At 37.2% G+C, this 14,696-nt stretch overlaps 1 protein-coding gene across 1 annotated transcript in view; it reads left to right on the top strand.

The window, feature by feature from the left end:
* Window positions 1-13,179, top strand: part of LOC115927613 — a 46,373-nt gene extending 33,194 nt beyond the window's left edge. The window contains exons 11-17 of the mRNA XM_030993710.1: window positions 3,320-3,483; window positions 5,140-5,228; window positions 6,073-6,239; window positions 8,598-8,719; window positions 9,320-9,402; window positions 10,809-10,957; window positions 13,052-13,179. Of these exons, the coding sequence (XP_030849570.1) occupies window positions 3,320-3,483; window positions 5,140-5,228; window positions 6,073-6,239; window positions 8,598-8,719; window positions 9,320-9,402; window positions 10,809-10,957; window positions 13,052-13,178 (901 nt within the window). The 3' untranslated portion in view covers window position 13,179. The remainder of the gene's footprint in view (window positions 1-3,319; window positions 3,484-5,139; window positions 5,229-6,072; window positions 6,240-8,597; window positions 8,720-9,319; window positions 9,403-10,808; window positions 10,958-13,051) is intronic.
* The last annotated feature ends 1,517 nt before the right edge of the window (window positions 13,180-14,696 follow it).

Raw genomic sequence — 14,696 nt, 5'->3', positions numbered from 1 at the left:
ACCAACTTCTTGTCTTGTATAAGTCAGCAGGATAACCTTAAATTATCTTTATTCCACCAACTTCTTGTCTTGTATAAGTCAACAGGATAACCTTAAATTATCTTTAGCCCACCAACTTCTTGTCTTGTATAAGTCAACAGGATAACCTTAAATTATCTTTAGCCCACCAACTTCTTGTCTCACGATATATAAGGTCTCTGTTGCACCATTTCATACGCATAATGAGATTGAGGTTGACCACCCTCATTGATTTAGGAAATGCAAGAAAGAACACATGTTCATACCTACCAAATATAATGACAGAGGATTTCCATTAAAAAGAGATACAGCTAGCATCTCAATTAACTTTTTTTAATTTTTGATAAAAAGCATCAAGTGACATTTTCCTAGCAATGAGGATGTATATGAAAACCAAATTTTATCATGTTGTTCTGCAAGCGCATCATTAACCAATCGTTTGATTTTTACAAGAGAAATGTGCTAGAAAGCTAAAAAAAAAAAAAATTAAAAAAAAGGAATCAAAGTAAAACTTGTGTTAAGACACTAAACAAAATTCCTTTTGTCATTTTATCTTAATGGGAATCGATATTGCAAGACTGTTTAGACATGTATTAAAGGCTTGTAATTTTCAATGATCTGTCCAACTGATTCCATGCTATAATTGAAGAAACGAGGGGGCTATGTTTAAAAAACATTCTGTTGTCTACTTTGGCACAGAAAGAAAACCTTCAACTGCGTGCCCCGTATTATACCGATGAATGTCACTTACTTTAATAAACCTTTCTTGTAAATAGGATGGCGCCAAATTATGTTTGCATGTACATCATATTTACACGCTGAAATTAAAGACGTTTCTCAATTGGCATTCATTTTAGATTGCTAATCAATTCACTTGATGGAGTCTCGTAACTTCTGTTTGAAATTATCATAGCAGATCGATTTTGAACTTCTTGAGTTTATCCGTTTGTTCCCGATACCTATTTGACAACACATAGTAACAATAAGCAAAGTTAGGCGATACGAGTGCATTATACAACAACTTTAAAGAAGTTATTGGTAAACAGTCCTTAATAGCTCGTTTTGAAAGGATGGTGTTTCTGTGCATTACTTTTGTTACTTTGTCAACGTGTTTGGGCCAATTCAATTCTTCACCAATTATTGTACCAAGAAAGTTGACGACGCTTACTCTTATCAGTACCTTTCGATTTATAGAAACGTTGAAGGTTGTTATTTTGTTTAAATTTGCACGCGGAGCTATCACCATGACCATGTTTTGTTTGTGTTTAGTTGATTATCCCAAACCAATAATGCTTGCAGTGCAAAGCTACACTGCTTCCATTTACGATTAAAGTGGAATCGTCTGCATACATATCCCCATTACCACCATATATAAAACTTGGTAAAGTATTCACATAGATTGAAAAATAATAAAGGACCCAATATAGATCCCCGTGGTATACGCCCATCAATACTGTTAATTGATTAGATTTAGCACTATTAAAATGAACAGTCTGTTTATGGCGTGTTAAGTAGGATCTAAACCATTTCACACATTCATGAGAACATCCAATAGTAGTTAATTTTGTTCATACAAGATTGTGATCAACGGTGTCAAATGCCTTACGAAGGTCGATAAAAGCGACATCAGAGATCTTTATGTTTTCAATGTTCCAAGATAAATAACTTCCTGAGTGCTGTTGTAGAATACTTCGCTCGAAACCCAGATTGATTAATTCAAGATAATATTATCGTTAATGAACTCATAAAGTTGGTGATGTACAGCCCTCTCTATGATTTTGCTAACAACAGACAAAATATAAATTGGGCGGTAATTGCTTTGATCAGACATATCACCAGCTTTTAAAAATTAGAATTACTCGAGCTGCTTTCCAGCCATTTGGGTACACGTCTCGTGGTCAAAGGTTTGTTTGTGATATCGGTCAACGATTCTGCAATCACCTATTTCGTCATTTTTAGAAGGCGACAAGAAATGAGGTCATCGCCAGTGGCTTTGTCCCCAGACATATCGTCGAAATTAAATGTTGTGATTCGATTGACCGGAATATCATTACCAATCTTCAGTCTGAGTTGACATTGACACCTTTTCTATTGAAAATGGACAAAAGTTAATATACATAAATCAGCAATTCTTACTGGACGGACATAACTTGGTGAAATAATGTTTGAAGAAGAAAAAATGTATTGTCATCTTGGACCGCAGAGGTATGAATAAGGTATCATTAGACGGGGTGTTGGCTCAGTCAGTAGAGCGTCCGCCTCACAACCGGGACGTCGTGGGTTCGAACCCCGGCCGCGTCACACCAAAAGACGTTAAAAGACGGGAGTTGCTGCTACCTTGTTTGGCGTTCAACAATAGGGGATAGAGCAACGTCGATCTGGCGCTGCTCAGTGGCTGCCGGGCTCACGATCAATTTGGCAAAAAGAATTTTCATTTTCGCTTTAATTCAATTACAATTTGGAGTGGACTTTAAAATATTATTATTATTATTATATTAGTTACTCTTTAAAATGATACGTTCAGAACCCCCTCCCTGAGTAGGAAGCATTTGCAATTTTAGAACCACATTAGGCGCATTTTCAGGCACTTCATTTGAGAACCACATTTGGTGCATTAATGTCCACCACCCCAATGTCCACCCCAATCCCCCCTCGGTGCGCCAAGGGTTCTTAGCAGGATGTAACGCCCCGAGAGTCAGTAGTCTATTTAACTTTTATATACCAAATTCACAATATAGTCTACAAAATATACTTGCCTTATTATCCTCTTCTTAAGTAAAGATTGGTTCAAACATCACAAATAATCTGAGACACTGTATGTTAATCTTCGATGGAAAGTTGCCTGAATTTTAAGATCATTTGGGAATCGTACACACACTGTATGGTATCCGCGCTCGCATAAAGAAACTTTTTTCACGTAAACCAATGGGGATCTCAGCAAATTTAACTATACCCGGGGCAACGGGCATATTTTTAATTGACTATCCCCTTTCGCCAGGGCAACGGGCATGGTTCGTTTCTTTGTGAGCCTGACTAAAATCATGACTCCAATTTTGACCAATTAGATGACTAATTTTATTCAAAATACTGTAGAGAGGTATTTAAAAAAAAAAATGTATTCTAATTCATGTTTAAATTTATTCAGCTATTCAGACAACTTTTTTATGCATTCATTAAACAAAATGTTCATCGATTTATTTACTTATTTATTTAGTTTTTGTTCTTCATACAGGGTAGTTTAAAAAAAAAAAACTTCTTTTACAGAGAGTTCTGTAATCATTGTATTATTTTTGTTGTCCAGGCTTTCCTTCACTTACTTTAAGAACAAGAAGCCAGAACGAGCAAGTGGCAAAGGACAAGGACCCGACTGTGTGTCTGTAAGTGCGCAGAACGGCAAATGGACCAACGAATGTTGTTACACCCGCCATCCTGCTATTTGTGAAATTGGGCCCATCGGCGATCCCGGTATGGATGTTCTCAATTGTGTATCTACATAGGGGGTGGGGTGACAGGGGGGTGGGGATGACAGAGGGGTTGGGGTGACATAGGGCGCCGACATGCAAAAGATGGAAAGAGCTATGGGAGAAAAGTTAAAATTGATAATTTTGATGATTTGTGCCCGAATAGCGGGCAAAGTGCATACTATTAGTGTCATTCAGCTTAGTCACTTTCCTCCCTCCCATATCTGCATCTAGAGTATTTGAAGGTTTGTAGCGTCATTTCCCATTCAGCTTAGTCACTTTCCTCCCTCCCATATCTGCATCGAGAGTATTTGAAGATTTGTAGCGTCATTTCCCATTCAGCTCAGTCACTTTCCTCCCTCCCATATCTGCATCTAGAGTATTTGAAGGTTTGTAGCGTCATTTCCCATTCAGCTCGGTCACTTTCCTCCCTCCCATATCTGCATCTAGAGTATTTGAAGGTTTGTAGCGTCATTTCCCATTCAGCTTAGTCACTTTCCTCCCTCCCATATCTGCATCGAGAGTATTTGAAGGTTTGTAGCGTCATTTCCCATTCAGCTCAGTCACTTTCCTCCCTCCCATATCTGCATCTAGAGTATTTGAAGGTTTGTAGCGTCATTTCCCATTCAGCTTAGTCACTTTCCTCCCTTCCATATCTGCATCTAGAGTATTTGAAGGTTTGTAGCGTCATTTCCCATTCAGCTCACTCATTTTCCTACCTCCCATATCTGCATCTAGAGTATTTGAAGGTTTGTAGCGTCATTTCCCATTCAGCTCAGTCACTTTCCTCCCTCCCATATCTGCATCTAGAGTATTTTAAGGTTTGTAGCGTCATTTCCCATTCAGCTCACTCCCTTTCCTCCCTCCCATATCTGCATCTAGAGTATTTGAAGGTTTGTAGCGTCATTTCCCATTTAGCTTAGTCACTTTCCTCCCTCCCATATCTGCATCTAGAGTATTTGAAGGTTTGTAGCGTCATTTCCCATTCAGCTCACTCCCTTTCCTCCCTCCCATATCTGCATCTAGAGTATTTGAAGGTTTGTAGCGTCATTTCCCATTTAGCTTAGTCACTTTCCTCCCTCCCATATCTGCATCTAGAGTATTTGAAGGTTTGTAGCGTCATTTCCCATTCAGCTCACTCACTTTCCTCCCTCCCATACCTGCATCTAGAGTATTTGAAGGTTTGTAGCGTCATTTCCCATTCAGCTCACTCATTTTCCTACCTCCCATATCTGCATCTAGAGTATTTGAAGGTTTGTAGCGTCATTTCCCATTCAGCTTAGTCACTTTCCTCCCTCCCATATCTGCATCTAGAGTATTTGAAGGTTTGTAGCGTCATTTCCCATTCAGCTTAGTCACTTTCCTCCCTCCCATATCTGCATCTAGAGTATTTGAAGGTTTGTAGCGTCATTTCTCATTCAGCTCACTCACTGTACGTCGCCGCCCCCACAAATACAAAAAACAAAGAAAATGCAATAAATGATCAATAATTCATTGCACTTTCCCCCGGTACCCAACAGCTAGAAAAAGCCCATGCATTATGGTTCAAGGCATGCCCACATAATGTAGGGGATCGGGGCAAAATGCAATGACATTAGGAAGTTGTCAATTGTAAATTCATGCTGAATTTCTTTGTTTGTTCTCTTGTTTGTGACATAAGAGTGCGATGATGTTAGCGGGTACATCTTCTTCCAAGATCGTTGCCTGAGGTTTATAACCAATCCGGATTCCTTTGAAGCCCAATGCCATGTAAGTTTGACCTTTGACCTCTAATATTCACTCAACAATAAAATGTTTGCACATGACCACAGCGATCTATTTACAGAGTCTGGCCAACTTGGTTTCGGTTTAATAGTCATATTAAACATGGTGCATCAAAATTATTCTTTTATTTGGTAGTAGTATTCGCCATATGATAGCCAGCTAGATGAAGGTTCGGCAAATTAGGTAAAGGCATTTTGATCGCTCTGTGCATGTCCACTGGAAAGGCATATTTGAAGGACATCTTACTGACAGCGATAATCTAGAATCATGGTTTCTCTTGTGACAAGACCACAATGTGGACAAATGAAGGTTTACATAGGACCACTTCAGAGGCAGCACTTGTTAAACTAATCTCAAGTATCCACAAATCATTAAAACGAGGAGGAGGTATAGTTCATGAGTACCTTTTAATACCTTTAAATAGTGGTAGTAGTAGTAGTAGTAGTAGTGGTAGTAGTAGTTGCAGTAGTAGTAGTAGTAGTAGTAGCGGTAGTAGTAGTAGTAGTAGTAGTAGTTGCAGTAGTAGTAGTATTTGTAGTAGTGGTAGTAGTAGTTGCAGTAGTAGTAGTAGTAGTAGTAGTAGTAGTTGCAGTAGTAGTAGTAGTAGTGTTAGAAGTAGTAGTTGCAGTAGTAGTAGTAGTAGTAGTGGTAGTAGTAGTAGTTACAGTAGTAGTAGTAGTAGTAGTAGTGGTAGTTGCAGTAGTAGTAGCAGTAGTTGCAGTAGTAGTATTAGTTGCAGTAGTAGTAGTAGTAGTAGTAGTAGTAGTAGTTGCAGTAGTTGTAGGGTTAATAAATAATAATAACCACGCATTTTCCACTAAATTTGAAGGAATGCAGAAGGCTCAAAGGTCGCCTAGCCCTATCTCTGAACGAAGCACAAAATGAAGCTCTGCTTGCATTCTACAAATCTGAATCGCCAGCCAACGGCAAGCCAGCATGGTTTAACCTACACAATCTCATCTCGAGTAGTAACTATCAAACCACTGAACTTCTCACGTAAGTTTGATATGATTCGATTTGATTCCATCTCATTTGATGAAAATAATAATAAGATAATTATAATAATAATAATGATAATAACAATAACAATCATAGTAGTGATAATGATGAGAATTATAGTGATGATAACAATAAACGATTTAAACTAATGATGGTGATAATGACAATAATAATGATAATAACAATAACAATAATAGTTATGATAATAATAATAATGGAAGTAATGGTAATGATATTAGTATTAATATTAATGATAAGTTAACAATAGTGATAACAATGATAATAATGATAATAATAATAATAATAATAATAATAATAATAATAATAATAATAATAATAATGATGATAATAAAAATGATAATAATAATATTTATAATAATGATGATGATGATAATAATAGTAATACAAATAAATAATAATGATGTTTTTGATGATAACGATGTTAATAATAATAATAATAATAATAATTATCATTATCATAAAAATAACAAGATATGAATGAGATAATTTAAATACCATCCCTTCTCTCTGTTAAAATGTCATTGCAACTCAAAGAAAATTTGGGTTATACAGTAAATTATTAGTTGTTCTTCTTTGTGTATTGTTTTCCTTCATGTAATATTGCTCTCAATTATGAAACCAGTTTAAGCATTTTATGTGTTCTTCTTTTTTTAGAACAAAAAATTGTCCAGTACAAATTTCTTGTGAGTTTACAAGAGACCTATAAATGCTTCTTATCTTATAAAAAGGGCAAATTAAAAATTCACCGCACCATGTACTGATGTTTAATCTTTGCGCTACTTATTTGCATTGAATTGTTACTTAAATATTACTTTCATGTTAGTTTATCAGCGTATCTGCAGGAAATCCTGTAAATTTCAAAAGCTCTGTACATCAAATTTCACAAATCTTTCGTTTTCTTCGTATTTATTTGTATTCTTGATCCGACTTCATAACATGTGAAGTAGAATATCATTTTGCATTCTATACCTTGCTTTCAGGGAATAGATTATCATAAGAAAGAAGGATAAACATGAAATTTGATGTACAAAAGGCATGGAGAGTTGTCCACAGATGATGTCATAAAATTGAATATCGCCCTCTAGTGACCAGTCATTTAAAAAAGCTTTAACTTCCTTATTCCTTGCCCGATTTTGTTCAAATTTTCACTGATTTTATTCAAATATCTTGAACTTAACAATAAAAGTAACTTAGTATGAAGGCTTTTTTTCCCTTTAACCATACGAGCGCATTAGGTTCGGAGTTAAAGGAATAGGGGGCATGGTAAGTGACATAATAAAGAAAATGCCTGGGGTGAGGTTTGGGATTGGGATCAGGGGTAGGATCACGTTTAAGCCCTTGGCGTGGATTAAGGGTTGTTTGACCTTAGGCTTAGGTCTACGATCAACCTTTGGGGTAGGGATCAGGGGTAGGATCACGTTTAAGCCCTTGGCGTGGATTAAGGGTTGTTTGACCTTAGGCTTAGGTCTACGATCAACCTTTGGGGTTGGGATCAGAGGTGGGATCACGTTTAAGCCCTTGGCGTGGATTAAGGGTTGTTTGACCTTAGGCTTAGGTCTACGATCAACCTTTGGGGTTGGGATCAGAGGTGGGATCACGTTTAAGCCCTTGGCGTGGATTAAGGGTTGTTTGACCTTAGGCTTAGGTCTACGATCAAACTTTGGGGTTGAGATCAGAGGAGGGATCACGTTTAAGCCCTTGGCGTGGATTAAGGGTTGTTTGACCTTAGGCTTAGGTCTACGATCAACCTTTGGGGTTGGGATCAGAGGTGGGATCACGTTTAAGCCCTTGGCGTGGATTAAGGGTTGTTTGACCTTAGGCTTAGGTCTACGATCAACCTTACTTGTATGTGGGGGTATTCTGAGGATCAAAGTACAAGCGTAGCCTTTATCAGGTCTTCCCACTTAGGAACTTATGCTCTTTATATACATTACATCGTATAACCTTGTAACAAAAATCTTGTAAGTAAGTCTGTACTCAAAACTTTCATGCACATTTTATGTTTGCTGTACTGAACTGAATAAAAGTGAAAAGAAATTATGACTGTACTGAACTGACCGGGAATGACTGAATTTATGTGAACTAAAGTAACCTCAATTGACCTCAACCTACTAAATTTAAACTGACCTGCACTGCCCTGAACTGACCTTAACCTTTTAAATATACCTCAAATGAGCCTATACTGACCTCAACTGAACTGACTGAACTGAGGTTGGACTGACTGAACTGAGGCTGAACTGACTGAACTGAGGCTGAACTGACTGAATTAACATGGCCTGATGTGACCTGACGTCAACTTAGCTAAGCTGAATGATTTTTTTTCTTCTATTCCAGGTCGACTTTCTCTAAACTTCCTGGCAGATCTTCAGACAGTGATCGATGTGTGAACATAGGGTCTGGCGGATGGGGAAAAGAGTGTTGCCACGATAAACTTCCTGCAGTATGTGAACTGAATCGTAAGCAAATAAGCGAGTTTGACTTCAGAACTTAAGTGAATAGTTAGCAACAGTCATATTATTTGTACCAAAAAAATCTACAAATTTTCATATTTGTGACGTAAAACATCTCTTTTATAACATCTGTTTGGTTGTAGCGTTTGCATTATTACCATCGTTCTTCTCTTCTTTTCTCTAACTTTTATTTAATTCTCAGATTTAGAGGTCTCTTGAAATAGAATGTTGACCTTCATATCTTAAAATATTGTGGTAACATGCTGATTGACATACATTATTATCATTTGTGTATTTATGTTGTGTTTATAATAATGTTACAATCATATTCTGTCCTGTCATTTCGAATATTTTCTGAATTTTCTCTGATTACTTCAATTCAGGCATAGACCTTTCGATAGTTTATATGTAAGCTTTTATCTAATCATGTCTTTGTGGTGGATCAGTTTTGAAGTAATTAACACACCCCTCTGAATAATCATGTAAAATAATTAAATAAATGAATAAGGAAAGAACGAAAATAATTAGATGACACAAAATAAACAAACACAAAAAGTAATACTGGATAAATGATTACATATTTCCCTCTATCTTGCTGCCTCCCAGGATGCCCACAACATTACATACAGAGCGGTGATATCTGTGTCCGTCTACTCCAGACACCCGATACCTGGGAAGCCAGTGAGAAGGTGAGATGATAGGAACTTTTAGATTTACGCGACGAGAACGTGGACCTCTATGTGTGACATCCTTTTAAGGCAATGTGACGTCCTTTTAAGGTAATGCGACGTCTTTTAAGGCAATGTGACGTCCTTTTAAGGCAATGTGACGTCCTTTTAAGGCAATGTGACGTCCTTTTAAGGCAATGTGACGTCCTTTTAAGGCAATGTGACGTCCTTTTAAGGCAATGTGACGTCCTTTTAAGGCACTGTCGGGCCCTAATATACAGTCAGTAAACCAAGTCCTGCGCGTGTTAACTGAGCTCTGTGATATAATTCGATACAAAAATACGAAATGAATCCCACCTTACGTCATCATTAACAAAAACTGCAGCGGCTTTGCAGTGCCATATCTGAACGAGACTTAGTTTCTGTTGAAGTAATTAATGATATAAAATAGCTAAAGTGTCCGTGTCTTCGAAGCAGGTACTTTGTGTGCGCCACACGTAAACATAGTAGAAGATCAAGAAGAAGACAAAACTAGGTACCGAACGAAAGTTTTTAATTTCTATTGAAGCTTTAAGTATCCGTGAAAAAAACATTAAAGTCTATCGTGAAAATTATAATTGAAGACATTTTCATTTCAAATCCTCGAAATTCACGTGACAATTGCGCTCGAAATAACGAGTGGTCTGACAAGGGAACCTGTCTTTTTGGAATGTCAGAATGGTCACACTGCCTTTTCTTGTGAAAATGAAATTGTTCTTACTTAAATAATGACAGAACCTTTGGCACACTTTAAGTCTTTAGAAAATGTTGAATTGTATCAAATCCAGCATTATACATGAATATAAAAGAAAATCCTGTATAATTTCAAGTCAAATTTGAGGTGCACAGACAAAGAGCTCCCGTTATACTAGAAGCGTTGATGAATGTAGGGTCAAAGTCTTCCCTAGCTAGTTTCAACTCCAGAGATTATGACCAAGGGTTTATAAGTTACGAACCCTGCAAATACGTGAAATGCATAGATACGTCTAAGGTGACTGTCCATCGAGGATGTAGTTGAGGTTGCAATACTCCAAAAGTTTAGACAAGTTTCTCTAATTTTGGGTCATTTTATGATAAATTTAAAATCATAATGAAATATGCATCAATCAACAACAAAATTAAGATTTGTATTCATTTATAAAAGAATACATATCTGAGAAAAGAAATATTTTAAGAACTCTTACACGTTTGCAACCCCGAAAAAAATCTTGATAAAATATATAATACAAGATGTCATAACAAACAAGTATCATTACAAAGAAATATGCCGCTAATAAGAAATATAACTATTAGCTTTTGAAATATATATATATATATTTATAACTTGTACAAAGAGTATTAATAAAAGTGAATGAATGTTAAACCGATGCTCAATATGTACCCAACAGAAATGCCGCAAGGACGGGGCAAGCTTAGTGATAGATGGAGACGACCAACTCGAAGAACTTCTTGGCAGTAAGTTTTTGAGCGCAGGTTCCTGGATTGGCTGTCATGACCAGGTCGAGGAAGAGAACATCCAAACACCATTCCTAAAGGAGTAAGTATTAATGTAAAACAGTCACAACTCGCCGCGAGTCTTTTTGCAAGTGCAGGTCCGCAGCTGCGGTCGGGTTGTAGGCCAACTCCTGCGATTCACACGTCCTTCTTACGATGGACTTGCGACGAGGCCGCCTTGTATTCTCCTCAAGAAAATACTACCCCCTTACCTGCGAGAACGTTCGAGGTAATTACCACCCTGTGCAGGTGCAACAAAAAAGGTTTTCTTTTTAAATTTCTAATTCATCTTAAAAGTCACAAGGCCAGAGAAACATATTGTTGATGCTGAATTAGGAATTTAGAAAGGAAATGTATTGACAAAGGTAAAGCATTGTTTTTTGTTCAATTGGACATGGATCCGAAAGATATCGGCATGCATTTCACATGCTTTAGGCAGCAACGTATCATGAACAAAATTGATTAAAGAGATGTGACAAATGAAATAAATTACTTGCTTAATAATAATCCCTCTTTGTGAAAATGAACAATTTATAAACAACTTCTGTACTACATTATATCATGTCAAAATGCTAATGACCCAAATTGGCAATTCAGTTCAGAAAAGACAACCATATATAGGCCTATGCCATGCAATGTGCATGTACATGAACGCGAGAGTGTCCGTGTGTGTGTGTGTGTGTGTGAAGGAGGTAGGGGTTGTTGCAATCGATGCCTGAATTGCGCTTTGCTATACTATACCCCGGTTCCCAACATAACAAAATCCTCTGTGTGCCCATGCCTTGAGCCATAATGCATGACGTCCAGAGGATTTGTTTATGTTGGGGACCGGGGTAACATGCAATAAATTATTGAAAATGTATTGCATTTTCTTTGGTTTTGTTTTATTTATGGAAACTGCCCCCTACCCTAGTCCCCCGATGCGTACAGTCATGGTTCAGTGACAAAGCAATGGCCTCGTAACTGTGAGGCCCCAGGATCAAAACCGTGTCGATGTGCTATATTAGTGCCCTTTTGTGGGGCATTAATCCTCATTACTGTCATTTATGACTTAAGGGCGTAGGTCCCCTAGTTGATAAGCATAGTAGCATACACATGCTTTAGCAGTCACGCAAAACACACATTGGGAGGTCGTGGGTTCGAACCCCGGCCGCGTCAGTGGCTGCCGGGCTCACGATCAATTGGGCAAAAAGAATTTCCGTTTCGGTTTAATAAAGTTTGGAGTGGACTATTAGGCTATTATTATTATTATTATTAATATTATTATTATTATTATTATTATTATTGGCAAATTATTATTCAATAAAATCTGAGAATGTATACTATTATCTTAATCTATTAGGAATAAATTATTTTTAAAATAATTCCGTAAATTGGGGTAAAACAAAAATATTCCAACTATATAAGCGACAGTGTAGTAGTAGTAGTAGTAGTAGTACTAATAGTAATAGTAGTAGTTGTAGGACGAGTAGTATTAGTATTAATAGTAGAAGTAGCAGGCGCGTACGCAGGATTTTTTCAAGGGGGGGGGGGGGGGGGGGGGGGGGGGGGGGGACACTTTTTTTTTTTTTGGTCTCGAAATTTGAAAATTTGACATTTTGCTCCGTTGGGGGGGGGGGTAAGGTCAGCTTTTTTAGGTCAACCATGGGAATATTTTTTTTATTTTTATTTTATTTTTTTTAAATAAAAAATAAAAAAATAAAAAAATCCAAAAGGGGGGGGGGGGGGGGTTTTAGAGAAATTTAGGGGGGTTTACACACAAAAAATTACCAAAGGGGGGGGGGTTTGGGGGGTTAACCCCCCCACCCCCTGTGTACGCGCCTGAGAAGTAGTAATATTTGTGACACGCCTACGTGCACTTGCGTCTGGGGTTGAATGACACAAGCTCAGCAATAATTTTCCTGCGGCTGATTTCCTACACATCATTCCCGTACTAAGCACTAGTGACCTAAAAAACTAAACCCAGATTATTGTTGAAATAAAAAATAAAAAATAGACAAATTAGAAATAAACATCATAGTACTCTTGTGTGTATTACAGTGTACGTTAATGAAAAAAGTAGGAAATATTCCCAAATATGAATCTGTAGTTATGAGTTTTGAAATACATGTCTTCTCAATTCTCATTGTTTACTTAGACTCGGCGTTGAGATCAACAGAAATAACGCAGAGAGAGACTGCTGCGTTCTGAATTCCGATGGAGTCTCCATGGAATGCTGCTACGAGAAGCTACGTGCTATATGCTCTTTGCCATTAAAGAAGTAGCGTCCCCAGGGAGCACAATAGGTACTTTCATTTTCACCTGTTTAACCATGTTTCCCGACCCGAAAGCAGGGAGCAATATTAGGTAGTTTTGTTTTCATTTGTATAATCATCTGTTTCAAACCTGCTGTGTGTTCTATGAAAGCATACACATATAGTGTCTCATATAGAACACTTTTAGGTACTTTCATTTTTATTTAGTCATTTATCTTTTACCGATTTTATAGTGTTGGGTGGTAAAACCCTAGTATTTGCGCCCTAAAAGGACCGCAGTATCCACCAGGAATGTCTTGCAAATGTGATGAGAAACAAAGCGTTAAAGTGTTTAAATATAGCTTAAGAATTAATGGGGAAATATTTTAGCATGTACAAAGCACGTCGCTTTTTTAATAGACATGTATATAGGCATACCTTTGCACGGTTTGGCTCTTAACAAAAACATTGCATTATTTATATTTAAAAAAAATGAATGCACATAGTCAGGAAGAAACTACCCAAACAGGCGGCCAAAATTATCCGAACCTGCATGTACTTTGTGAATACTGAATATTTAATCCTGCCATGTGGACTATCCTACTTCCTTTATATTATGCCTTGCTAACAGTTAGCACATAGTAAAAGTGACCCCAAATATCCAAAGATCTTTTACACGTCCATAGAGAAGTCCAACTCTATGCACCTGTGTACAAAAACATGTACTGTCGGTGCTTAAAGCCCCACTGTCCTACTTGTAGCTACTTGCTCCCTCTATAAAGAAAATTTCCCCAATCGGTGCCTGTTGGTCCCCCATGATCCTCTTTTTCTTATGTTAGTTGAGAGCTGAGTTAATGAGATAGCCACCTGTCAGTGACCTCGCTGTGTGGTCTAATCCCTTCTGGTCAAGTAGTATTGACGGTCTTTAATGAATAATAAGTACATACATTTCAATCTTTCATGCGCACGTATCCAGTATTCGTATCGCTTGGTTTTACAATTTTGGACAAATGACCTTTATGTGCTCATGCGCATAATGTATTTACAAACTGGCTTTTTGTGATACCACTGCTAGGTAGATTCTTATAATGTGCATTGCTTTAACGTTGTTCTATCATTTAAGGGATTTGGTAACATTGTTCAGATAAGAGAAAGTGGTACTTAGGTAGTGACTTCAGTGCTAGATATACAATCAAAGATTGTTCTATCATTTAAGGGATTTGGTAACATTGTTCAGATAAGAGAAAGTGGTACTAAGGTAGTGACTTCAGTGCTAGATGTACAATCAAAGATAATCTGACAATTTAAGTGAAAACAGACCACTATCACTGATAACGATTGGAAACAATTATCTGATCGATTCCTAAATTCTTCGAACTATATTATTATACTTCACATAAAATTAATATTAGGTTAATGTAAATCGTCACATAGCACTGAATTTCATCTATATACCATTTCAAACTTTAAAGTGTGAACAAGATCATTAAATGCCTGCATTAATTCTTTTTTTCATTGAAAAACGGTTTGGAAAAAGGTTGAATCTGG

The sequence above is a fragment of the Strongylocentrotus purpuratus genome, unplaced genomic scaffold, assembly GCF_000002235.5.
Source record: "Strongylocentrotus purpuratus isolate Spur 01 unplaced genomic scaffold, Spur_5.0 spur5_scaffold_20, whole genome shotgun sequence".
NCBI classification, from domain to species: Eukaryota; Metazoa; Echinodermata; class Echinoidea; order Camarodonta; family Strongylocentrotidae; genus Strongylocentrotus; species Strongylocentrotus purpuratus.
This window is presented reverse-complemented; position numbering and strand designations above follow the sequence as displayed.